Source organism: Dendrobium catenatum, unplaced genomic scaffold (genome assembly GCF_001605985.2).
Source record: "Dendrobium catenatum unplaced genomic scaffold, ASM160598v2 fragScaff_scaffold_1199, whole genome shotgun sequence".
Taxonomy (NCBI): Eukaryota; Viridiplantae; Streptophyta; class Magnoliopsida; order Asparagales; family Orchidaceae; genus Dendrobium; species Dendrobium catenatum.
The window spans coordinates 161,941-189,787 of record NW_021319661.1 but is presented as its reverse complement, the minus strand read 5'-3'; the positions used below and the strand labels follow the sequence as shown (position 1 = coordinate 189,787).

At 34.4% G+C, this 27,847-nt stretch overlaps 3 protein-coding genes across 4 annotated transcripts in view; 1 reads left to right on the top strand and 2 right to left on the bottom strand.

Moving 5' to 3' along the window:
• LOC110095393 overlaps positions 1-18,847 on the top strand; it is a 59,472-nt gene extending 40,625 nt beyond the window's left edge. For both annotated transcript variants that reach the window (XM_028698980.1, XM_020820925.2), the window contains 5 exons: positions 7,293-7,456; positions 7,626-7,773; positions 17,838-17,960; positions 18,123-18,210; positions 18,659-18,847. In XM_028698980.1, coding sequence (XP_028554813.1) covers positions 7,293-7,456; positions 7,626-7,773; positions 17,838-17,960; positions 18,123-18,210; positions 18,659-18,825 — 690 coding nt within the window. In that variant the 3' untranslated portion in view covers positions 18,826-18,847. The remainder of the gene's footprint in view (positions 1-7,292; positions 7,457-7,625; positions 7,774-17,837; positions 17,961-18,122; positions 18,211-18,658) is intronic.
• On the bottom strand, positions 175-1,155 carry LOC110095402 (mitogen-activated protein kinase 9-like). The gene is made up of 3 exons (XM_028698981.1): positions 723-1,155; positions 495-622; positions 175-322 (listed from the first exon to the last, which is right to left on the bottom strand). The coding sequence occupies exons 1-3, from the start codon at positions 1,072-1,074 to the stop codon at positions 242-244; spliced, it is 561 nt and encodes a 186-aa protein (XP_028554814.1). The 5' UTR covers positions 1,075-1,155; the 3' UTR covers positions 175-241.
• Positions 18,848-21,470: 2,623 nt separating the features above from the next.
• Positions 21,471-22,808, bottom strand: LOC110095405 (mitogen-activated protein kinase kinase 4-like). The gene has a single exon (XM_020820937.2). The coding sequence runs from the start codon at positions 22,642-22,644 to the stop codon at positions 21,607-21,609; it is 1,038 nt and encodes a 345-aa protein (XP_020676596.1). The 5' UTR covers positions 22,645-22,808; the 3' UTR covers positions 21,471-21,606.
• Between the last annotated feature and the right edge of the window lie 5,039 nt (positions 22,809-27,847).

The following is a 27,847-nucleotide window of genomic DNA, read 5'->3' as shown; positions in this document are numbered from 1 at the left end:
GCTTGCTTTGGGCAGCAGTGTTTCAAGCCACTAACATGTGTAGGTTGCAACACCACTTCATGGATATTGTGAGCAAAATATAAATTACATTTTGATTAACAGACTCTTCCTAGAGCCTGGTCACAAGCAAATGAGGACATCACTACATGGTAGGTGTTCTATAGGGAATGGATAGACGTGAAGAGTAGTAACTCATTCAAGAAGTAGCAGAAGATAACTAAAAGTAATCACATAATTAAAACTAAATTTTAAAGTATCTTACTTTGGAGAAAAAGGAACCGCATAATTCTGGTGCACGATACCATCTTGTTGCCACATAATCCTACAGCATCAAGGGAAAAAGAAACATCCAATTAATAACGCAATTTTTTCTGAAATCCTCCTGTCTTTACGCAAACACGAAGTACATAAGCTATGAAAGAAAAAAAAAATAATCAATGGAGAAAAAAGGTATTAAGTATAAATGAATATTCAGTGAAGAGATGATGCAATACAGTCCAAAAAATAGGCGATGGAGCGTCATTAAAGGACACCCGAGCAAGTCCAAAGTCACAGATTTTTAGCTTGCAGTCTGAATTGGCAAGGATGTTTTTGGGCTTCAAATCCCGATGAAATACATTAGCTGGAGAAAAAGAAAAAACAAGAGATGTACATGACTTACAAGCTCATATAAAAGCAAAAGCAGATGATTATAAACCAATTAACCAATCAGTGATGTTAACCTGAATGGATGTACTTCAATGAACGAAGAAGCTGATACAGGAAAAATTGGTGATGCTCAGGAGTAAGGTCATCATTTTCCCTTATAACATGGTGAAGATCTGATTCCATTAGCTCAAAAACAACATAAATATCTCTAAATTCCCTACGAGATGGAGGTAGCATTATGTGCTTAATTTCTACAATGTCAGGATGCCGAAGCAGCCTGAGAAGCTTGATCTCTCTAAGAATTCGAGTTGCATCTGAAACATGCTCAAAGACATCATTGATCTTCTTGATGGCGACCTTCTCCCCAGTTTTAGTGTCCACTGCCGACCCAACTATACCATAGCTTCCCCTTCCAATAACCTCCATTATCTCATACTGGCTTGCTTCACCGTACTCAGTAAAAAACTCGTCTTCATGGTCGGCCTAAACATATAGAATGGAAGCTATTAAAAACTGCATACGAAAGAATAAGAAAAATAGTTATTATTCCTATTAACCGAAAAAAGAGAGAAATAATAAGAATTTATAGTCCTAATTTTATTCCGACCAAGAGAAGAGTGTTTCATCTGAGATTCACATAATGATGTTCATTCGATCTTTAGATTACACAAAAAATGGTAGAGTCTACATCTCTAAATTTGGCGATGCCGAATTGCAAGGGTCCCTCCTCTGTACGCACAAGGCGGTAGAGGTGAAGATGTTGACTCGCTATGCTGACAGGTGTTTGATTAGAAGGCAAAGGTGGTGATGACACACAAGCTTTTGGAGTCATTCCAGTCGAGTTAATTCCTAGCTGCAGAGGAGTTCCATCTTGTGATACTTGGTTAGTGTTGGCCTCATTTTTCAAATAAAGTTCATAATCATCATCATTTTATTTTTTTGGGAATTGAGACGAGGTGAGTTAAATCAAGCTGAATCAAAACAAATTAAATTAAATTAAGGCAGGTCGACTCGAGTAAAACTTAAATCGATTCAAGCAATTTAAATCTAATCTCATTAGTTTTAAATTAAATCGAATTGAGACGAGTCGAGTCAAGCTAATGTAAACTATTGAGACGAGTCGAGTCAAGCTAATGTAAACTAAATCAACTTAAATTGATTCAAATTAAACTCAAGTTGAGCACAAACTAGCCCAATCGTTTTGATGGGGACATCAGCACGTGGAAAGTCTATCAGAGACGTGACTGTCGATCTACAGCCACGATTGAGTCGATGTACTTCTAAGTTGTATTATGTATTTTCTTTATTATTTTATGTTGTATTTGTTTTATTAGTATTTCTGTTTTTACCCCTTACTTAAGGGAGGTCGTATGTAAGCTCCGAGTGCGTCGTCTTTTTTATTTTATTGAGTCTTTAGTACGAGGCTATATATAGGCCTCTTGTTCTCTTTTTCAAAATAATGATGGAATGATAAGAATTTTCCTACTACTTGAGTTCTATGTGAGATCTTGAGCGCGTTTGAAGAGAGATCCCTAGGAGAGGGAGTTTGTATCACCCACCAACTATGATGCACAGACACGGACACGGCGACACGGACAGACACGACACGGACATGGGACACGGCTTTTTTTGAAAATATAAGACACGGGTACGGCGCGGACACGGCAATACATTGTTTTATATAGTATATATATATTAATGTAATATCATATTAAAAATGACAAACATAACCGCCAGCATAAAACCTCCCCACACCCCTAAGCCGCCGGCCACCTAATCCCCCACCACCACCGGTCGGATTTATCCCATCACCACCCCAACCGATCCACCCTCCCTTGCCCCCACCACCATCCACGGTCACCACACAAGCCGCCGGCCCCCCACTTGGTTTTCCCTGCATCGTTATTTGCAATTACCCCTTTCCTAATTGGGTTTGAATATTTTAGGTAATGCAATTGCTTTGGAAATTCAAATCTATTTGAATTTGAAAAGTTTCCTAAAATATCAATCCTATTTTAGGAAAGTTTTCAAACCCTTTCCTATTTGAGTTTAATTTAATTTGGAATGAAATATCTCATCCCAAACCTCATTACCTAATTTAAGGAAGCATTAAAAGCTTCCTTAATTCCCTCCCTAGCCCCCTTTGCCACCGGCCCCCTCTTAATAAATCCTTTGGGATTTATTTCCAAAACCTCTAAGCCCTCTCTTGGAAACCTTTCCTAATTCCCATCCACCTCCTTGGTCAAAATCTCCTAAGCCCCACTTGTTTAATTTCTTGCCAAAGGAGAATCTCTCCTTTTGGAATTAAATTAAAGCCCTCCCCTCTCCCTTGCCGCCGGCCCCGCTCTACCTTCCTCCTTTGATTATTTTAGTCAAGGGGATCAAATGGGAAGGTGTTTGAATTAATTTCCCTCCACTTAAATCTCCCAAAATCTGAACCAAAATTCCCCTAGCCCTCCCCCCTTGGCCGACCACCTTCTCTTACCATCTCCCACTTGGATTCTTGAGAAAGAACCCCTTTCTTGCAAGAGAAGCAGCAAGGACAGCAAAGGAGCACCTCCTACAACACTTCAACTCAATTAGATAGATGCATGGCCGATCCTGATCTTGATGACGGCATTGCCTACGACGAGCAAGGTTTTGTTCAGATCCTTCACTCCACTTTCTTCGACGTCAATCCGAATATCGACAACACCGTCAAGGAATATGTGGAGTGCATTCTAGATACCCTCATCGAAGCCATAGAGGAGCAACTTGGTGATGTTCAGTGGTGGATTACGTCCAAACCGTGATAAAGGTCGTCCAATCTTCCTACTCTTGTATTTTCTTAGTTTAACTCTCTCTTGTGGTTTGACTTGATTCATGAAGGTCTTGTTCACCTATCTCTACCAAGCTTAGTAAATGTAGGATTGAGCGTGCCTTTTATGTTGCTATCTTATTGTTAGTGAAAGCTATTTACTTCGCATGTTATTGAACTTCTAACTTGTTTTGATAATCCAAGTATTTGGTATGTGGCTTGGCCTAAGCGTAGCCACCCCTCTTTCATTTTATTTTGTCGCTTAAATTGCTAATAGTTTTAATCCTAATTGTTTTTGTCAAGAAATCGTGCAAATTTTTATCGCATCCATTTAAAAGCATCATAGTCCTGCATCATGTTCCCTCTTATTATAATATTTATAAGCACAAAAGTATCTTGATGATCCTGCAGGCCTCATATGTAAATTTCCATTAATTAGATAAGTTTATTTTTTTTAGAATATTATCTTCAACCATTGTTGCTACGACCGCCACTCTAATATTGTAATTTCTCACTTGATGCTTTTTAATTTTATCATATATTCATCTTAATATTTCTTTTTTCTTCCATAGTCAACATTAATATTAGTGTCTTCTTTATCAATAACACCCTAAGCTTTATAATATAGCTCGTCTATTTATTGTTTTATAAAAAATTTAAAGGCTTTATGATATTTTTTATCACATACTTTGCATGAGGTACGTCTTTTAAGTTTGCCACTTGACTTTAACTCTGAAGTTGAAATCATCTACATCTAATATTTTTGTATAATAAATCCAACGGATCCCATATTCTTATCACACCTCAATAATCATGTGGTCTTTCAATAATATTAACTCGTAATTCTTAGTTTCAATCATTTTTTTTTTCAACTAATCTGTAGATCACTTTACCATCTAAATTTCTCTTCATTGTTTTAAATTTAAATTGACTTCAAAAGATATATCATCAGGCGCGCAGCGTTGAACATAGACAAGTGAAAGGATGTTTTCTAAAAATAGCATACATCAATTTGTCTTAATTTGAACATGTATTATAAGCATGCGTATGACTAATAAAAGAAATATGGGCTAAATACCAAATTTAGGTGTAAGTCTATTATGATTGGACATCTTTTCGGTAAGTCCACAGTTGCATTATACATATCTTAAACAAGTTTATCGTATCTGTCTTATATTGTTATATTGTTTCTCTCTATTGCCCCACCAATCCAACTCTCAAAGTATTTGATTATATATGCTTTTTTATAATCAATAAATGTCATATGAAAGTTCTTTCATTATTCTCTAAATTTCTCCATTAATTGACTTTAAATATATCACCCATATTGTAGATCTTTTTTGCCATAAAATAAATTTGTTTCTCCAATAGCGTTATGATTTTTCTGAGCCGATGTCCAGATTACCACAACTAAAATTTTATTGTATGACTTGTTTGATTTCCCTAGAATTACCATAATAATGAACCTCTCATTTATTTTTAAAGGCTTATACCAAAATAATTATTCGCTGGGTATTATTTTTAATTAAATATTATGCAAACCATGTAAGAAAAAAAGTTATATTTTTATAAATTCAAACATTCGGTCATTCACTTATGAATCTTCACCCCTGTTGAAGCTCAAGTTAATTTTTTCAAATGATTTAATTTCATTTTTTAAACTAGCTTTCACCATATTTTATTTACTTTTGAAGGCTTTCTTAGAAATTAAACAATATTCTTGATTAGTTGGTTAAATATATGTTGAGTATATGTACTATAATATTTCAAACTATTCTGTTCCATCAAATATAATGTATATGCTTGTTTTTTATTTAAATAGTGCTTTTAGGTTCATATAATGTAATTCTATATCATCAAATTTTTTTTATTAGTTTATTATTCTTTAATCTGTGGGCAATATGCTTTCGGACTAGTTACATGCAAGATAGTTCTTCATTGTGCTATTATGCTCGTGCTTAGTGTCAGCAGTGTTAGTATTTTTAATTAATGGATATATCTTTGCATACTTCCAAATGTTTACGCAGCTGGACATTCGTGCTGATGCATGCATCATGCATCTTTGAGTGCATGCATTAATGTCAGCGTCTATGCATTTGCAAGAGGGTCGGCCTGGAGCAGAGTTTAGTTTGTTTCCATCTTTAGATGAATTTCATGAGTTCGAATATTTGAAATAACATCTTTACAATGTAAGTTTAAGGCTGCTTGCATCGGTTCCTCCGCATGTGACATAAGTTCACAGGCATATTGGTAATAACATATTTGCAATATATGCTCTTAGATTAGCCCTCCCCACAGTCTGCATTAATGGGAAGCCTCATGCTGTAGGTACTCGCCCAATCTATTGGTGACTTCGTAAATCTTATGGCCTCCCTCGCACATTACTCAGATCACTTAAATATGTATTGCAATCTTATTTCTACTGGTGTTACTCTTCGCTCTGATAAAGGTTAGATGGCTATAGCGTTTGCACACCATAGAGTTTGCACCTCAAGTAATACTCAATGGGAATCGTGAGAGGAGGATGATTCATATAATATAGCTAACTATTTATAACATGGATAGCGTTGATGATGTTGTTTATGATGATGATATAATTTGTGACAAACAAATTTGGCATTAATATTGATGTTGTTGATGATGGTGATATAATTTTTGGAAAACAAATTTAGGATTAATTAAATCAGGCAAACTGATACTATCATTACAATGATCAAATTCAGGTTTATGAAATCAAATGACTAGATTTGTTTGAAAGTTGATTGCACCCAAATCAGATGCTTTATGTTTCTCATCCGGGGCACCATGATCATGTAGAAGTTCACGATTGTTTCTTGATTTGTCAATCCAGATTAATATAGAAGTTATAAGATGAATATTTAGTAGTGGAATGGCTGGATAGTTTTTGATTGGATGCTTCAAATCTGATAGTTCAATGTCCAAATCTATGTAGTTATTTATTTCTACACGATATAGTGTTCAATATACACAACATATTATATCTGATGGATCTAACAAGAACCAATGTTATTTGCATTGCGGCTTGGAACTCATTATACCTGATATCATAAAATCTATTCACAGGGCTCACTGAGTAGATGATATATCGAACCATCAATAGGGCTTTTAAGACCTGATAATAGACTGAGTCATCACCGGGTTTTCACATGAAAGAATAGGATAATATAACCCTACTGTTTGAAGACCAAAGATATGGATATGTATTTTGTTTGGATTGGTTTCGGATGTTGCTGTATCAAAATGTGATATTTGGCTAACTATAAAAGGTATATATATATTTTTTTATGTAGTCATGGTATTACATATATGCAGCATATTATTTCAGGCCGCCCTACAACCACAGTAAAAATTGTCAATATGTTCAGTTGAAAATCATAGCAGAGAAAATAAGGAAAGAATGACAAGGTTCCTTGAATCTATTAACATGACCTTGCAATAAAAAAAAAAGACAATCTTTGATTACGGATTAGAATCCAATTTTGTTTAGGATAATTTATTTATTCTGTTCAACCTGAAGGTGTTGTAGTAGTAATATGCATGTACAATCGTGAAAAGGGGCCAATAAGCATCTAAGAGCTGGGAAGGGAAGATACACTAGGTATATAAATAATGTAATGCAATCTTATGGAACTCATGAGGCTTCATTTTTCTGAGACTGCCTATAATCATGTTGGCCGAGGCAACAGAGTTAAATAAATGAGGCTAAGGGATTAAGTCTTCTAGAATTGCTTTTCAATATTCATTTTAGTTTTTATTAACTTGAACAGGAAGAGCAGTATAGTAGACTTATTTCATAATGTGCTTATTTTTTATGCTGATTTTGCAGATTGCTGACTTCTGGAAGGAAGCTTTGATACTCAGCTCACTACATCATCCTAATGTTGTATCATTTTATGGTGTGGTTCGTGATGGTCCTGATGGAAGTCTAGCTACAGTTACAGAGTTCATGGTCAATGGCTCTCTTAAACAGTTTCTTCAAAAGAAAGACAGGTATCCTTTTGGTTGTATTGCATGAAAGATCTTGTTCATATTTAAATTTTCTGCTGTTGTTTGATTTCACCATGTAGATTCTCCGGAAATATTTTTGTTCAATTGTTCACAGTAGGGATAGCTTGTAGTCTGTAAAAGTACTCTAATTATGAATTATCTCTTCGAGCAGAACCATTGATCGGCGTAAAAGACTAATCATAGCCATGGATGTTGCATTTGGTATGGAATATTTGCATGAAAAGAATATTGTTCATTTTGATCTGAAGTGTGAAAATTTATTGGTGAACATGAGGGATCCACATCGGCCTATTTGTAAGGTATGATTTATTTAATATTTTATGTGATCTGTGCTGGCTTCATTAAACTTCATTAGTAACATTCACATTATTAAGTTTTACACTCTAGATGTTTGCTTACCTTTTTATATAAATTCAACAATTGTATCTGTGTATAAACGAAGATTATATATTTACATATACATACAAAGTTTACCAATATAGTTAATTTATTGATTTATCATAAAACACCCAAAGAGCCGGAAAGAGGAATGTAAGATTGACATGGGATATGTACAGTATAGTTTTTTGGTGTACTTTCAATGGATATTATGGATTTAATTTAGATTCATACCACTTGAGTTTATTGAATTGATTCTTAATTTAATGTTGTATGTTAGGTTTAGAAATGAAAACTTTTGTTTGCATTATCATATCTAAATATTCCATTTTAAATAAGTTTAGGTTGTTGCTAGTCTCGAAAATTGTAAAATGGTTAATTACTGTTGGGTTAAAATATTCTCTTCTCAGTACTGCTGAGAGAGTTTTTGTATTTTCGGAGTCAAATTTTTAGAAGGCAAATTAAGTTTCAAATAAGACACTATTCAAAGATTTTGCTCTAATTTTACAAGGATTTTATGATCTAGTTCCAGGGTTATTGTAGGAGGAAGATGCATGTCTATTTTCGGCCCCCCTTCTAGGCAACAATGAGTTGTAACAGAGCAGAAAATATGAACAAACAATATTCTCACTACATTTATTCTTATTTATTCATTAGAATCAAACGAGTGAAAATAGTGTGACTTTATCATCCAAAATTAGATACCTAATTCTTACTGTGTACTTTTCCTTTTATTGAAATTATAGTTTAACATTGAATGAGCTACAGGCTTAAGGAAATAAACAATTCTAATATAAAGTAAAACAAATAAAAAATATACACATTCTATATGGATCATATATGTTGTACATATGCATGAGTTTATTGCAATAGATGATATGAAGTACTTGAATTATTAATCATGTGAGGTTATCTGTAAATTACTTGTTTTTATTTTATTATTCATTGTTACTATCATGCCATATCTATTCTTAATGTTATGTAGTGCCTATTGGCTCAAGCCTCTTTGTGGTATCATCCCCTTGATACGGGTTGGCCGGTTCCAACTCACAGTAATAAGGGTCAGAAATTCCTATTTATTTTCCTAATAAAGGTTTGACCCATTTAAAACTCTCAATATTAGGAGTCATGAATTCCTTTTTTCATTTTTCTATTAAGGGCTGATTCGTTCTAACTTCTCTATATCAAACATCATCCTATCCTGTACAGTTTAACAGAGTAAACTCTTGATATGACTTTTCAAGGATCCTTTGAATTTCATCATCAGTATTTTCTTTTATTCTTTTTAGCATTTATACACTCATCCATTATTTCATGATTGAGTTCATTTTTTATAACATGATAGATATAAAGTGATTATAATAGAGGCGTGGAAATGCTTAGGAGATGAAAAAATTTCTTGGCTTACTAAACTTTTTAATATTATTTTGAAGATTAAAAAGATGTCAGATTAGTGGATAATGAGTGTGTTAATTCGTATTTTTAAGAATAAAGTTGATGCACAAGATTGTGTGAATTATAGAGGAATTGAGTTAATGTGCATACTTTAAAAGTATGTGAGAGAGTTATGGATCATAGGTTACGGCGTGACACTAATGTTTCTCAAAATCAATTTGGATTTATGCTAGGTAGGTCTACTATTGAAGCTATATATTTATTGAGAGGTTTGATGGAGAAGTATAAAGAGAATAATGAGGATCTACATATGATTTTTATTGATTTAGAGAAAGCATATGATAAAGTTGCCAAACTTAATGCGACCAGTTGGTGGAAAGTTTAATCCACAATCAGCTGGTCGCGGGTTCGAGCATTGGCAAGAGGAGGAATTGAGAGATATGATAAAGTTTCAAGAGAAGTGCTTTGGCGAGTTCTACATAAGAAAGAGGTTAATAATGCTTATATACAAGTCCTTAAGAATATGTATGCATGAGCTATTACTTGTGTTCAAACACAAGATGGTTTGACCAAGTATTCTCCTATTTCAGTTGAATTATATCAAGGATCAACCTTAAGCCCATATCTTTTTTTTTTTATTTATTCATGGATGTTCTCACTAGACATTTGCATGAGGTTGTACCCTCGTGTATGCTTTTTGTTGATGATGTTCTTCTTTTTTATAAGAGTAGAAAGGGAGTTGAAGGTAAACTTGAATTATGGTGGTCAACCTTAGAGTCTAAAGGCTTTCGTTTATGTAGATAAAAAACTGAATATATGGAGTGTAATTTTAGTAATAATACATCTAGCGGGGAGTGTGACTTTTGGCGATCAATTAATTAATAAGAGTACACATTTTATATCTCTTGGGTCTATTGTTCAAAGTGATGGTGAAATAGATAGTGATATTATTAGTAGAATTCAAGTTGGATGGTTGACGAGAAGGAATGCATCAGGCTTGCTATGTGATAGAAAAATACCTCTCAAACTTAAGGAAAAAATTCTATAAGATTGTACTGAGACCTGCAATGTTTTATGGTGCTGAATGTTGGCCACTAAAAGCTAAGCATAATATTAAGTGTTGCGGAGATGAGAATGCTCAGGTGGATGAGTGGCTTTACTCTTAGAGATAGGATACTAAATAAGCATATACATGAAAAAGTTGGAGTAGCTCCAGTGGAAGAAAAGATTAGAGAGAATCGCCTTAGATGATTATGTCATATAAAACAACGGCCTTCCGATGAGACCCGGTTAAGATAGTAGATGTATTAGATTATATTTATGTTAAGAAAGGTGGAGATAGACCTAAAAAGACTTGGTTAGAAAATATTAGAAATGACCTTTCTTTATTAGATTTAGATACAAAATGGAGAAAAATGATTCATATAGCCGATCCCACGGTGGGATAAAAGCTTGTTGTTGTTGTTGTATGATACATATAAAGTGATTGTGAAAATGACCATTTATGCCACGTATATGGTGGAATAATCTTTATGCTTGATTTCAATGAGAATTATCTGAAATAATAAGTATGTATTATGCATGATATGCATTTTTGCTGTTTGATGCTTGCGGATGTCTTAACATATTTATCATGAAGAAAGACGTGTACAAAAAATCATAAACATATGCAGATATTGAACTTACGCATAGTTTGATCCTTATATTAGAATTGAATATCTCACTGGATAAATCATATTTTCCTCACGATGGACTCATTTATTTTCTTTCTCCATAGCTTCGACCTATTGTAAACAACCTGATGATAATGAGTTCATTTACTTATAACATTTCAAAATCAATTTTTAACTCAAAATAATTAGTATTTACCTCGAAATGCCTTCTTCTCACCAAATCTTTTAATTCCTAGGATACAAATTGAATTTGATTTGGGATTCCTTACCTTAGCTTTTCCTTTTCTTCCTTCTTTTTCTACTTCTTCTAGCTTCTTTTCTGTTTTCCTTATTATTCTCCTCCAAATACAGAACCCAGTTCCTATTCAGCTAGCATTTCCTCCTTCTCCAACTCACAGGCTGTTGTCCGTGACTCCCAAGCCGGCTTGTGAGGTAGGAGAATTTGATTAAGGATTTTAAGGTATAATTATGCATATACATATTTGTATATTAACTAATTTTAATTGACTATGAATTTCACCGATCCCACATAATAGTGGGATGAAGGCTTGATGTTGTTATTATTGTTGTATGAATTGCTTTGTCATAGCTCTCAACCGCTTGGAAAAACCAAAATTACTGTAGTGGCTAGTTGCAGCTACAGTGCTATCAAATTAAAAACTTAGGAAAAATGATTTTGCGCATAAATTGAAATGATTTATAAATGAAATAAAAATGATTTTGACAAATTTCGGGATGTGTGAATAGTGGGATTAATTTTTTTTTTGACAAAAATTTATCGTACTTTTAAGATTTTTTTTTTTGGTGGGTGTCATAGAAGCCTCTTTAATTAATTAGCTCTCATGGTAACGATACAGAACCTTTAATTAAGGTTAGCCGTTTGAAGCTAAATGCTTAGCATATAGTAGAAGCAATTTGATTTAAGATTAACAAATTTATCACCTTCAACTAGGAGCGGATTTTCGGGGAAGTATTTATAAATCTGATCAAGATCTCATGATTAAATTGTCTTGGATTATCATAGACTTTATTCTACTTAGAGGAGGAAGTTGATCTAACCTGAACAAAGGATCCTTGTCAGTAGCTTCGTCCAAAGAAATATTATAGATTTAGAGTGAATGTTTATTTAAGAGGACAAATCTTAGTTGATCTTAGCTAATGAATGGCTTTATGTCTTATCAAGTGCACCGTATGATTCATCATTTGACGAATTTTAACCATTGGGGAACTTGTAGGCTCTAGTCGTTATCGTAATTTAATGATGTTATTTTGTGGCGAAGTAACCCATCAGAGAGTTGGTATCATTTGGAGTCAAAACCATCGGTTAGAGAACACTTACTACGTCTTTATTGATGAGAGATCATTTGAGAATGAATTATAACGATATGTTGTATTATGGCTCTTGTGAGATGAGGTTATCATTGAATGTCACCCTCGATAAACTATTGTGGAATGGTTATTGCTTTAAATTTATTGGCGGTAGATTTTACTTGAAATATTTTGAATGTTATGATTTTTTTTCATATTTCTGTCTACATTGTTGCTCCTAAAATAATATATATTAGGATTTGGGGATATTTTTAAAGATGTAGTCCCGTCTTATTAATATTTGCCTTTAACATGGTATCATTTGGGTATTTGAATTATTTTATTTTATTTTTTGAACCTTGTCAACCATGTCTGCTTGTTAAAGGATAAAATTCAAGCATTAACTTTGTTAGTTATCATATGAGCGGTGAACTCAAGTTTTTTTATTTGTAATTAAATTTCTTTGCAAAAGATTCTAAAGGCATACTGCAAATATAAAAGTCAACTATCTTTGTGGATTTTACAATCGTATCGTATTGTCATTCATGAGAAAAATTTATGGTGAATCATTTAAAATTTGTAGTTTGAGCATCTTCCATAAAATTCGAGTCTCTTCGACTTCAATCATTCCGAGTAGGATTAAACTTGAAATGTGAGGATTACAACTTTACCTTATAAGTAAAGCGGCCTTCTTAAGAGCGTCATGTGTTTATGCTGGTTAATTTGATTTTTTGAAAGAAAGGCTTTGCAAATTTATGAAGTGATTGCACTTTTTCAAAAAGTAATTACATGACTCTTCAGATGGAGTGAATTTTGCATTCAACGTATTTGTAATCTCATATCATTCTTAGATGTTAAATTCATGCATTTAACACGTTCATTGAAGCACATGGGGACATTTAATTTTTAAAAGAGTGCACATTCATTCATTTGTACATTTTCATGTCTTTCTGGTGTTTGAATAATGTATATGGAGAACATACAATCAAAATTATTTTTGATGATTTGATGCATCATGCACACCCCGTCGACATGGTGGTTTCACCTATGATGTGCAACTTTGTATTGCTTTGTCTCATTTGAAAAGTTTTCATTCATGTTATGCACAACTTGTTCATGGGACATCACATACGTATACGGGTCCGTTAATATGCACGTTGCTTAGGGTACTGATGCAAACCATGACGTGCAATAGGTTGGATTGTTTAAATTTTTTTTAAAAGTCATTCACTTGACGCGACTATTTGAAATATTTAGGGATCTAATGCATCATTTTTTCACATGAATGCATTGACCTTTGGAACATGCATGTGAATTTGTGTTTTGAATTCATTATTACTCGCTTCATGCTTTCTTTTGTTCATTTGATGTGACAAGTATTGCATTTTTTTGTAATGTTATAATTATATTTTTATATGTATCGCATGATAAAGTTTAGAAATTCATTTTAATTTTGTTAATTATAAATTTGTTCGCTAAAAGTTTTAGTAGCCTCCTAGCGCCTTCCCTACATAATGTGGCACTTACAGGCAGTCTGGGCCTGCTCATCACGCTTAGAAAGTGTACATGGTTGGTGTCGTGAGAAACCGTTGTCAGGTGTCTTTTATCCCTCCGCTCTTAAAAAGCGTGTGTAGGTTGTTGTGAACCTATTTGAAATATGCAATATTTCCCCGCCATGTTGGAGAAACGCACACGAATACTTAAATTTGAGTTCCGTCATCATGCTAAGAAAAGAGTGTGCAATACTTACCCACTGAGCCGCGAGCGTAGCATATGAGTTTTTCTTGTCCTGCTAAGAAAAGCCGCACATGTCCACTTGTCGCGTCAAAGTGTTGCAATCGGGATTTTGAGTAAATATTTTATATATGCGTGCATGAGGCAATGATGGTGAGATAACAATGAGCGCATGGCGAGTTGATGAGGTCGAATGCACAAATCTCCTCTTATTTTTTCTCTTTTTCTTTCTCTTATTTTTTTTTTCTTCTTTTTGTTTTCTTTCTTCATTTGTGGATCTGAAGAAACCTTTAATTTCCCCATTAATAAACACATAGAAGTGAATATTTAAAGTGTAAGCAATAGTCTAATGAACAAACTTCATGAAAGCCCAAATCTCTGAGCCTACTGTAAAGGAATTGACAGTTCACATTGTCAAATGCTTTCTTGAGGCTAATCTTAGAACAAAAATGTCTAGGAGTGTTGTAGAATTGAACTCGAAGAATTTCATCAACAATGTGATGTTGTCCGCATATCATTACCAAATATTGAAAGCAGATTGGGTGGGATGAATAAGCTTTTGAAGAAAAAGCTTAAGCCTATTACCAATGAGCTTTATATAACCAACAACAACAACAACAACATCAAGCCTTTATCCCACTACGTGGGGTCTGCTACATGAAGAAAGGTCATTCCTAATATTTTCTAACCAAGCCTTTTTAGGTCTGCCTCTACCTTTCTTAACATAAGTCAAATATAATACCTCTACTCTCCTAACCTGGTCATTCCTAATGAGTTTTATATAACCATATATAAATAATGTTGCAAAGCGAGATCAACCAATAATCATGTAAGCTTTCAGTATTTTGTTTTTTGGGGTCAAAGTGAAAGTAGAATGGTTCACATGGTTAGGTAGCTTGGAGGAGAGAAAAAAAATGTTTAAACATCTCAATAAAGAAAGGAGCAGTGATGTGTCAAGTTTCCTTGAAAACCTTAGATGTAAAACCATCAGGACCAACAGCCTCACCATTGCTATGTTAAAAATAGTCACTTTGATGTCTTCCTCTGAGAAATTAGAAATAAGACCTATGCAGTCATCCTCAAAAAAAATTGAGCCAATAGGAATTTTATATAAGATGTGGTTCTTAGAGTTAACCGCCCATTAAAAATGGCAGAGAAGTGGGATACAGCTTCCTAAGCAATATTGAGAGCGTAAGATACCAGAGTTGCAAGAGAGCTCCAATGTAATTATGGTTATCGCTGTTTTTTATTGTTTGGTAGAAGAATTTATGTCATCTTCAGCTAAGAACACATGGCTTGTTGTTCAACCCTGGTGCTTTTATAAATTATGGCTTCAACTAAGAGTTTTTTAGCATCCATTGCTTTGTAGAGAAACATAGCAGTGAGGGACTAATTTTTCTTGCTCTTAGAAATTTTATTTTGATCAGCTTTCACAGAACAGATAATATTAGATATATGAGTAAGAATTCCAATCAACTACCTTCAACTTGAATTATACATTGTTGAGCTTGTTACAAAAATCAAATAGAGATCTCCAGAAATATGTAAAAACCAAACAGCGGAGATAATCTCCAAAAGCTTGGGCAATGGTTCCAATAGTTTTGATGCATAAACCTACGCCTGAGCTTGACAGAGTTCTCTATTTGAAGTAGAATTGTAGAGCGGTCAGAAGACTGAGAATATTGAGGCAAGTAAAGGTTAATTATTCAGTCATTGACCATTGCAAAAGACCCTATTAAGAAGAAATCTGATAAGATTTTGAAGTTGATGATTAAACCAGTTGAAGGATAGAACAATGTGGGAGAGCTCAAATAGATCCGCATTAAAAATTCAAGTATTATAGTTAACCAGCTTACAAGGTAAGGTGTGATTGCTTTCAACTTTTTCATCCCCAAATTTAATGTGGTTAGAGACAGAGAGTCATATCAGTAATCACTTGTCACATGACTTTCCCCTCAGGAGCACCATTGTCAAAACACACACACACACACACACACACACAATCCGCAATGACATTAAAAGGGAGTTTGGTCTCAAGAAGACAAAAGATCAATTTTGTAGTCTTTGACTAAGTATCTGCAATAAATGATACTAGCATCACTATTTCCCCTAATATTCCAAACAATAATGTTTGGAATGCCATCAGTTTTTGAGGGATGGAGGAGGGCATTCTCCTTTTGCGTAGTTATCCTATTCTTTATGGTGGACGGTATATCATTCTAAAGTGATAATAATCCCTCAGAGATTGAGGTAGAGGTTGAAGTTATAAGAGGAAGAAGTTTAAGTATGCTTGACAAGTGGTTAGAAGCAGATGTGTTGGGAGGATGAAGAGTGGCTTCATCAAAGTTACCATTAGTTGGAGTGGATACTCGCAAGATTGGGAATTGAAGAAGTAGAAGAAAAGCTATTAGTATTTGCAGGTGTCGTGATAGAAATTTTGAGATCTGGTGCCACAGCAGGGGGAGCAATGATTGAATTGAAGGAGACCATTTTGGGGTGGCTGTGACCCTAGGAAAAAAATCCCCCTGTTGATGCTTCCGCTTCTACCAAGATGCTGAAATTTGTTTAGTAAAGGGGCTAGTGATTTGAAGATTTTGGATGATTGGTGGTGTGATGTGCGGAAGTATCACTAGTAGCACATTGTGAGGGTTTTCGTTCATAAATGATAGGCTACAAGATGTCCTGTCCTTTAACTAAAATAATGATCTGGTTAAGCAGGACAAATATGGTGGAGATTTGCATACTAATCCTAGCAAATGTATGAATATGAATCATTTGGTGCTGAGAGGATCAATAGTAAGAGGTATACAAATTTTTCTTGCAGCTTACGAGATCCCTTTTTCGACCAATGATACAGAGGTAAAATAAAACATCTAACCCATATAGGGATTTCTTTAAAATTTTCTTAACCAGAACAAATTAAGGAGTCCTTTTTTTTAAAAGATGAAAGGCCAATCGTTAATGAATCATAACCCTCCATTGCTTGCCATCTCAAAATCTGCAACACAGATAAAGTTGAAGAGAAAAAAGCCATATAATAGTGAGAGTAATTCAAATGCACCATTTAATTTTGAAAGTTTGCTCATGGCTTGGAATAGATTTCCATAAAGTGACTTCTTTTAGATAGGATATCTAATTAAGGCATAGCTCTAATATTTAGCCCCTTCCTCCACTTTCTCATCCAAGAACGAAACCTTTTCATTTTAATAGGGAAAGCGAAATTATCAGTGCAGGGACATGAGAAGTTAACAAACCTTTATAGTTCATTGTAAGCTTGTCGTAGCTAGTCGGTTGTCAGCCTCAACGGAGAATGAAGTGGAAGGCAAGATGAAGATACTCCGAGGGATCCATGGAGTTACCCAAGGGTACATTGGGCCTTCCGGCCACACTTGAGAGGAGACATTCAGTGGAGCAAAGGTACATTGGGCCTTCCTGCTACACTTGAAGGATCCATGGAGGTACCCAAAGATACGTTGGGCCTTCCGGCCACACTTGAGAGGAGACATTCAGTAGAGCAAGTGGGTAGAGATGTGTAAGGAAAAATTGGGGAGTAGGCGCAACACCATGAAATCCTACTAGCATAGCACATTAAGAGGCGCCTCTTATCTTGTGATTTTGTTGGTAATGACTGTTGAGAGATCCTTCAGACACGCTTTACAAATTACTCTGGTACTAGGAAGCAACACATGCGTATATGTTTCCTTGCATCAATGCTGATATTGTTTTAATTGATATTTTGTTTGTAATATAAATATATAATCCTTTGTACCCTTTTCAGATTGATTCATATCTACCCCAGTATGTTCATAGCATTATATATTTGGTTAAACCATGATTGTTTTTCTAGTTCATTGATGCGCCAACTCTTTATCCAGATTGGTGATTTGGGGCTATCAAAGGTGAAGCAACATACTTTGGTGTCTGGAGGTGTTCGAGGAACTTTACCATGGATGGCGCCGGAACTTCTAAGCGGAAAGACTAGTATGGTGTCTGAAAAGGTATTTAATTTATGAAATTCAGGAACATAGTTACTCCATCTCATTCTCCAGTGTTCTTAGCCTACTTGTACATGTTTCCAGAAGAGTTCTTTTTTCTAGCTTTTATTTGTCTATTTTGGAGAAACAATTTGCTGATGTTTTACTATTTACATGCGTGTGCAGATTGATGTTTATTCGTTTGGTATAGTCATGTGGGAGCTGCTCACTGGTCAAGAGCCTTACTCAGATAGGCATTGTGCGTCTATAATCGGTAGGCCTTGGAACATACAATGTTCCTATCCATATTCTTTTTTTTTATTATAATTATATCTCAGAGGAGAAGAAAAAACTTGTGTAAAATCCAACTTAAGCTTCGTTTGGGACAACTTTCTTATTGATTTTTAAAGCAGTGTTTTAGTACAAAATTTTAATATTTAAACTATAAAGTTGCTTTAAGTAGTAAGAAAGCTGTCCCCAACGAAGCCTTAGATTAGATGGATTTTAGAACCCTCTAGATTTGATTGCAATCATCTAAAAGCTCTAGATTTTAGAACTCTCTAGATTTTTCTCTTTTCTTCAAAGCCAGCATATTCATGCCATATCTCCTGACATTTATACACAAACCTGCTTATGAACATACCTTGGAAAAGACACCTTTCGCATTCTTCGGTTACTCTCTCTGTTTTAACGTAACAATTCCTGATTTCATATTTTTTTAGGAGGAATTGTGAACTGTACACTACGTCCTGAGATCCCTAATTGGTGTGATCCTGAATGGAAATCTTTGATGGAAATCTGCTGGTCTTCTGATCCGACACAGCGGCCGTCCTTCTCCGAAATCTCACAGAGGTTGAGGAAAATGGCAGCTGCCATTAACGTGAAGTGAACAGGCCCTCCACTGTGCACTTCCTACCTCCACTGTGCACTTCCTATTATTACCCGACTATGTTGACGAAGAACAATGAAAGGCCAGAATACTGTTAGATAAAAAAAAAATGTATATAACTTTTTTGCTTGGGTGATGTCTTGGCTTAGGCATCTGTTGATCCGATATAGTTGTTGCGTACATGATTATATTTGTTCATGTAGTGCATAAACTATGCCTTCATATCGGTGTAACTGAATATGCCATTTGCCTTTACTTGCGAAGTAAGAAAACTATGCTATCCTTTTTTTTTACTTCAGCTTCGTCTGGGACGGTTTTTTTATTGCTTTTTAAAGCTGCTAATATTAAAAAATAACTTTAAGAAACAGTAAGAAAGCCGTCCCAAACGAAGGCTTTATCTCTCCTTTCTTTGTCACTCATCCCTTTGTTTTTCTAATGTATATAACTCTTGTATTTTGTTTTCTACAGGGTGGTTATAAGTTAGAGATGAGGGCCTTTGGAAGTATTATTTAAGCATGATGTTCTATTGGAGATCAATCCTCTGTGAGGCTCATGAAATTTTCATTCTGTAGTGTAAATATTTATTATTTTTTGTTTCAATTTTCTGACGCTGAGCTGATGGAGATCCACTATGTTAGTTGTGATAAATTGTGGGACAAGTTTTTTATTTTTTATTTTTTTATTTTAATTATTTTGAGGTTTAGAATGTCATGGTAGCCTATTGAAAGGGTAAAAGAAGTTGGCTATAATTTTATTTTATTTTATTTCTCTGGTTTCCTTAGCCAAATGATGTCAGAAAATTAAAGGATTTCCGTATTTTTAGGATAAAATTTTAGTGTAATAGCTTGTTTGAGTGTTTGACTTCTTCCTACATGTTGGTGAAGGCTAACGTGTTTTTTTGTTCTCTTTTGAATATTCAGCAGAAAAATCTAAGTTGGCTTTGAAATGGAGAAATTATTCTGTGCAGACACCGAACACAGCTCTACATCTGGTGGTCAGTTAAGTGCATCTAAGTCAGCGGTACTGAGCCGCGACATCGAGCAGTATCAGGCTACGGTATTGAGAAAAGAAAGAAGAAAATGATATATATTATTTTTTTGGTTGGTCTCCAGACAGCGTTCGACGTCCGTACAAAATAATTTTTTCTTTAATTTGTGTATTCAAGAAAAAATGATATATATGATTTTGTTTCACTATGAAAGGATCTATGCTCTAGTTATTATTATAAAATTTTAAGTAGAGGATATCATAAATAAATGGAGGTTAAAGTCTTAAATGAATGATACAAAAGTATTTGTTTGTAGATGACCATTAAAGCTAGAATTTGAACTCTTTATAAACTTAGGTCACCCTCATTTATATGCAGATTCATAACAAGAAGCAACAAAGTGAGAAAAGAAAGAAGAAAAGAGAAGTGTCATATGAGAAAGAAAGGATGAAGACTTTTTGTAATTGCAAATGAAGCTCTTTAGCTTAAAAATATAATAAAAAATATTTAACCCTCATCTCTACAACAGGTGACTTGAAGTAGATAAATTTATGTCTTTTTATTTCTAATTTTTTTATGAATATTAATTATTCATATATATATTTGTTCTTAGCTAAGTAGATTATTTGATCTTTATGTAACTACTGATGTTGCATAAAAATTGGTTTTATCTTTAGTGATCCTTGATTTATTTTTTATAAATATTTGGTCTCTATAATGAGAGAAATTATTACATCCGGTCAAAAACTGAACGGTCCGAATGTATACTGAGCAATACCGACTCCAAAATACCGAGTTTTAGGTGATGTGGCGTGTGGTTATAGGTCTCTGAAAGCATTCGGACACCAGATATAATAATTGCTCCCATGATGTAGTGGGGCCATATTTTATGAGTATAAAATCAATTTAGTTTCAAAATCTAAATCATTTCTCTAAAAGTATAGTTACACCTGAAAAAAATAATAAAACAAGCATTTAAACTTCATTTTGATATGTAAAATAATAAAAGTAGTGGAGCATCATGCAATTTTTGTATGATTAGAATTTTTATTGATTCTTGAAATAGGTATTGTTTTCTTTTGAAAATATAACATTTCTTTTTCTCTCATGATCAAGCATCTAATAATCAAGTTTGAATTTTAAAATTTTTTATTTATTTTGAAATGAAGAATATAAAATTAATTGATTATTTATTTATCATATTCATCTTAAAATAATATATATATATATATATATAAGAAGCCGGCTCAAATAATTATTAATATTTTTAAAACACTTTTATTTTATTTATTAAATTTAAATATTTAAAATAGTAAAAAAATATTTAAAACATTAATAATATAAAAATAAATTAATATTTAAGATTTAAACTATTTAATAAAATTTTAAATATTTAAAAAATTCCACAGCTCCATGATGCCAAAACTCGATTGAACTCTTCATCCAGCTTCTCTCTGATTAACTAAATCTAGAAACCAGCCACGCGGCCCCAGAAGGAAAGGTGATGACTCCCAGAACTTGAAACTTGAGCTACATCACGTCAAGTCATTATCGAGGAGAGAGAGAGAGAGGCCCTATCAGGAGAGAGAGCGAGGCCCTCAATCAATCAATTCCATTTTACAGAAGTAAAAAAAATCCTGTTTTGATAAGCTCTAGCTATAAAAAAGCTCATATTTTTATTGATTAATAAAGTGCCACTGAGCTAAAATCAAATCCACAAAAAAGGAGTTCAACAAATCTATCGATCGCCACCCCAACATCCATCTCGGACCTAATTCAATTCATACAAAAGCTTAAGCTCGGGGATTCGTTATGGAAGAGGAGGAAGAAGAAGATGATGATGAAGACGACAATGGCGATTGCTGCGTGATGAAACGGTGTTGAAGGAGCTGAACAGCTGTGAGGCGGCGAGCCGGTTCCTTTTGAAGACAACAAGCAATAAAATTCCTCAAATCGCTCGACGCAGTCGCCGGCGCCTCCGGCGGATTCGAGTAGCAGATAGCGCACATAAGGCTCGCCCAATCCCCCTGTCTCCCGATATTCTCCCCAAATGGAAATTTTCCCAGATAGAATTCCAATATGCTGATCCCAAAACTCCAGATATCGCCGGCGTATCCGTCGTAGTTTCCATGATTCAGATCGGTATTGATCCTCTCCGGGCTCATATAAGCTATAGTGCCCACCGATGAGTTACAGGGATCCATTGTCCGCGCGAGGATTCTTCCGACCCCGAAATCGGCAATCTTAACCTGATGCGCGGCGTTTATCAGAAGATTTGATGGTTTGATGTCGCGATGAACGATTTTTCGGCTGTGGAGATAGGCGAGGCCTAAGAGAATCTGACGGGCGACATCAGCGAGAGATCGCTCCGATGAGATCCGATGGCCTTCTAGGGACCCTCCGTCCATGTATTCGAGGAGAATCTGGATCTCGCCGGCGTGGTCGTACATGCCGTGGCATCGAACGACAAAGGGGTTATCAGCGGTTCGAAGGATCTCGATTTCGCGGTAGATCTGGCGGCGGACGGCGTCCTCGTGGTTGCCATAAATGACTTTCATGGCATAGATCCTGCCGGTGGGACGGTGCCGGACCATGTATACCGTGCCGCCGCTGCCGATGCCGACGCGGCGGACGCGTTCGAGGTCAGAGAGGTTTGGGGTTAGGAGTTGACCGGCGGTGGTTGGGGGGGTCGCCGTCGAGGTGTTCGAGGGAGGGGGGAGAGGGAGGGGAACGGCGAGGGTCGGGTCCCGTTTGGGTAGGGGGAGGGTAAGGTCCGGCCGCCGCCGTGGCCGGCCTGCAGTGGTTGGCCCCGGAGATCCCGCCGGCCTCATAACGAAGATGGGACCATATGACGATGCGTCAAAAGGATTTCAAGGAGAAGGAGCAGAAAGAAGGTTTCTTTGAGCTTGATTGATGATTCCACCGAGTTGCAGGGGAGCCAAAGGAGGGACTTTGGGAGTTAGGGTTTAATGAAATGGAGCAGGGGAGATCATGCGAAATTTATAGAGGAAATGGAGAGCAAGAAGGAAAAAAAAAAATTAAGGAGAAATTATTTTTACTATTTTTTGTTGTGCTTTTGAAAAAAAGACAGTATAAAGTCAGCAAATATGAACTAATTTTTACTCTTTTTTTGCTGTATTTTTGTAAATATTAAATAAAAGCATAACAAATACTTAATTATTTAATAAATATTAAATATTTGTTATTTTTTACTGAGCTTTTACAAAAACGCAGCAAATTCGAATGATTCTCTTCATATGGTATTCACATGGAATAATGAGTCAAATTAAAGGGTTGATTGGCAATTTTAAGTAGGACTTACTAAATTTTTTAAATAATTTTTCCCTCTTAATCTAATTTTTATTCTTTATAACAAGGGTTTTAAGCAAATTGACCACCCCCCTAAAAGTTTTAAAATATTATGATCTTTAGGCAATTGCCCCATAACATAATTGATTACATTATTTAGAGGTTTTGTTATTATTAGGAAATGATGAACAAAATACAAAGAAAAATAGAAAGCGGTCGAACCCCGTCAAGGGGCGCTACTCCCTGGGACCCCTGACCAGGGGCGGAACCAGCCCTAATTTTTAGAGGGGGGTGTTGGTTTAACTTATAAGGCATATATGTCGAGGGTCCAAGGGAGCAGCGCCCCACTACGTGGGGTCGCCTACATGATTCCTTTTTCTTCATTTTGTCCTATTAAAAGTCAAATTCTCGTTTAAATGTAATAAAGATAGATCATTTCTAATATTTTCTAATCAAATCTTTTTAGGTCAGTCTCTACCTTTCTTAACATAAGTCAAATCTAATACCTCTACTTTCCTAACCGTGTCATCGGAAGGCCGCCGTTTATATGACCAAACCATCTACGACGACTTTCTCTAATCTTATCTTCTACTGAAGCTACTCCAACATTTTCACGTATATGTTCATTTCATATCCTATCTCTAAGGGTGAAGCCACTCATCCACATGATCATCCTCATTTCTACCACACTTAACGTAGTATTATACTTCTCTTTTAATGATTAACATTCAGCACCATAAAAGCATTGCATGCCTCACCACCATCTTATAGAATTTTCCCTTAAGTTTGAGGGGTACTTTTCTATCACACAACAAACCCGATACATTCCTCCACTTCAACCATCCAACTTGAATTCTGATGATAATATCCTCATCTATTTCACCATCACTCTGAGCAATAGATCCAAGATATCTAAAACATGTACTCTTATTAATGACTTGATCGCCCAAAGTCACAATCCCCTAACTAGATTTATTACTACTAAAATTACACTCAATATATTCCGTTTTAGATGTACTCAAGCAAAAATCTTTAATACACTCGTAGAAAATATTTTTTGTTTGTGTATTACATATGAATCAATATGGTGAGGTGAGCAGCTCCATGGGAACTTACTTGGAAGCAGCGTTGAGGCGCCATGTTGGATTTTGGTGCGCAGTCAATGGAATTGCTCTGAATAAATGTGAAGGTAATACACTGAAAATTCAAGCTGTCAATTCCGCTGAGTCTCCTCTTCTGCTAAGAGTTGAGTCCATTATTTCAAATTTTGGAAAAAAAAAACTACACAGTTGAGAGAGAGAAACTTCTAGGAAAAACAACATGATCAGCTTTTTCTAGAGGATATTCGGGTCAATTAAGGCTTCGTTTAGGACGGCTTTCTCTCTGCTTCTTAAAGTTGCTTTCGAGTGCAAAAATTCTAGGAAAATGCATGCTTTAAGAAGTAGAAAGAAAGTCGTCTCAAATGAGACCTAAGACAAATTCGCACACACATCACATACGTAAAACTCGAATCCAAGATCTTTTGGTTGGTAGCCAAAACTCCCGACCAACAGACTAGAATGAGCTGAGTTCACGATCAACTCGCCAATGGAGTTTGAAGGAGGTTGCATAGTCCCTCTTCTCGAAGTTCGACCTTGAAGCTTACAAAAAAATATTCAATATTTAGCATCTCATTTTTGTCATACCATTTTTTTTAATAAAAAGATAGAGCGTCATCTTTTATTACATAATATAAATTATTGCTCTATTTTGTCACAATCAAATCCTCATAAACTCTGCATCAACGTAAAGTCTTTACTTTATTCTTTAAATGGGAGTAGATAAAATGAATTTAAGCTCATTTTTAATTGTTTTATAAAGTTGTTGTCGATAAAATCACTTCTTAAAGCTGCTTTAGAAAATAGTTTTTTAGTATAATTTTTTTTCAAGTTGAGAAAAAGTAATGACCAAACAAAAATTATGATTACGGTCTTACAAGTAGAGCAGTAAGAAAGTTGAAACTACTTCTTAAAGCAGCTTTTTAGTACAAAAATTAACTGCTTTAAGAAGCAATAAGAAAGACGTCCCAAACGAAACATCGGTTAAGACCAAATTTTCAAATTAAAATGTCTCTTTTTTAAATGCTTCAAATTTTAGTAAAAATTATATGCTATAGAAGCATTGAAATGGTCCATGCAAACTTTGTAATTCAAAATAGATATGCCATAACTTTGACTTACAATGAAGATTCAGTCGTCCAACTTCAAAAGAATTGAACTGGTCATGTTGACCTGTTTGACCTTAGTTTATTCTTCTTCTTTTTTAATATTTAATGTGAATAAATGATGCCATTGATGAATAATATATTCATGATGACTTAGTCTTGAGATTGCTAGTTCAAATAATAATTTGAAATGGATTTGGAGCTTCTTTTTGGGATGAATGGGTGGATTATTTGATGATGAAATTTCAATTGTATAGTTTAGGGTTTTGTAATTTAGAATTTTATTGAATGTTATAATATCTTGATTTTTAAGGTAGATTAGTGCTTAATTAGGTGTACTTTATGAATCATCAAAGATTGGTCGGTGTCGTGATGCAGCTTTAAGTTATAAATTATATGAATGAAGAAAGTTTGTGTATACTGTAATTTATATCACCTTCATAACTTAGGGTTTGTTTAGGGCATTTTTTTTTCACTCTTTTGTTTTTTATACTGCAACTATAATTTCATTTGGCTATTTTATCGTTACTTTAAACCCCACCAGACCTATTTTACCGTAAAAAACTACTGTAATCCCCTCCGACAACCCCCCGGTTCCCTAAAAAAAATAATAAATAAATTTATTATATTAATCTTTAGGTTATTTGTCCCCCTTAATCTATTTTTTAGTCTTTATTACAAGTTTTTTTAAGTTATAAATTATATGAATGAAGAAAGTTTGTGTATAATGTAATTTATATCAACAATTGTCATTTATATCACCTTCATAATTTAGGTTTGTTTAGGGCATTTTTTCACTCTTTTGTTTTTTACACTGCAACTATAATTTCATTTGGCTATTTTATCGTTACTTTAAACCACCACCATACCTATTTTACCGTAAAAACTACTTTAATCCCCTCCGACCCCCTAAAAGGTTTAAAATATCCTTATATCGTTACTTTAATAACCCTCATCGATTTATTTTTTAGTCTTTATTACAAAGATTTTTAAGTAATTGCCCCCCTCCCCCCTAAAAGGTTTAAAATATTACGGTCTTTAGGCAATTGACTATAACAAATAGTAAAGAGAATTCATCATTCTTTTATTAATTTGAATTCCAAAAATATCTTTATAATCGAACCCCATCAGAGGGTGCTTCCCCTTTGGACTTCTGTTAGTTACTTATAAATTTGCAACACCACCCCCCCCCAAGACAAGAAGGGTCGAAAAATGGGCCCACAAATGGTAGCGAGAGGGACGCGTGTGGCGACCTGGTCTCTTCGTTTTGGGTCCCAATTTGGGTCCTACCAAATGGTTCATTTTCGTACCTTTCAAGAACGTGGACTCACGATGCCATAGCGGCATAGCCTAAACATTTCAAAATGAAACTTTTTTTTTTAATTTTCTTTAATATTTATTTTTAGCAAAGATACAATTTTAAAAAATTATTACTTTAAACTTCTATACTATAAATAATTATTTTTAATTGCACTTATTGTGAAACTCCTGAAGTAAAAAAAAAAAATCTAAATTCTTAAATAATGAGACATCTTGTGATGTAATGATCATAATTTTATTAAAAATTTTAAAATTAAGTGTAATTCTACAAAAGCAATCATAAGATGGGCGACTTTCTAAGAAATTATACTAACATGATAAAATTATGAGACCATTAGTCCAAAGCACCAGTTTGAGCCATTACAGTTTTCTCTTAATAAGACACGATGAAGAAAAATAATTTATGCAGTTGATAACACGTAGTGGGATAAGTGCATGTTCTTATTGCTGTTGTAGTACTTATCTCAATATAAATCCAATAACTTCAGCAATTTCATATAAAGTATCAGAAAAAAGGTTTTAATATCTATCTCTATAATATTAACGGTAGATATAGACCTAAAATGACTTGGTTAGAAAATATTAGAAATAACATTTTTTTTTATTAGATTTAAATGAGAATTTGACCCTAAACAAGACATAATGAAGAAAAATGATTCATTTAGCCGACCCCATAGTAGGATAAAGACTTGATGTTGCTGTTATTCTATGATTAGTAATTTGGCAGGAAACTTCCCTTCCGTATAATCTAATTTGATGTCCACTTGTTCAAATTTTGGCTTGGTAAGGAAATTTGGTCATCATTGATGGAGATTTGTAGGAGAATTTGGTTTAGATAAGAGAGAGAATTGAATATGATGATCACTATCAATTCATACAACCAAACTTATACTATTACAATATGTATTCTACTGATGTTATACCTTTCTTATTCACAAAGAATCCTTTAGAGTAATTTTTTCCTGTTTTCCATCTTATAACCTTGACTTCTCCTTTGAATAATTAAAAATTCATTAATATTTTTTTTTCTTTTTTTTTTTTTTTTTGAGATTTGTTTAGGTTAATCTAATTAAAATTCATTAATATAGTTGATTATGTTGAATTTATTTCTCATCAATGCTCTTAGGAGATGATTCTAACTTTTCCTATTTTCTTTGACACTCATTTTGTTCAAACACGTTGCCAATTGAGCTTAGGGGCGT

Coding starts and splice junctions, on each gene's coding strand:
- LOC110095405 (XM_020820937.2), bottom strand. CDS start 22,644: ATGAGGCCGGCGGGATCTCCGGGGCCAACCACTGCAGGCCGGCCACGG.
- LOC110095402 (XM_028698981.1), bottom strand. CDS start 1,074: ATGGAGGTTATTGGAAGGGGAAGCTATGGTATAGTTGGGTCGGCAGTG. Junction 623..722: donor ATTGAAGTACATCCATTCAG/GTTAACATCACT, acceptor CTTTTTCTCCAG/CTAATGTATTTCATCGGGAT. Junction 323..494: donor CATCGCCTATTTTTTGGACT/GTATTGCATCAT, acceptor TTGATGCTGTAG/GATTATGTGGCAACAAGATG.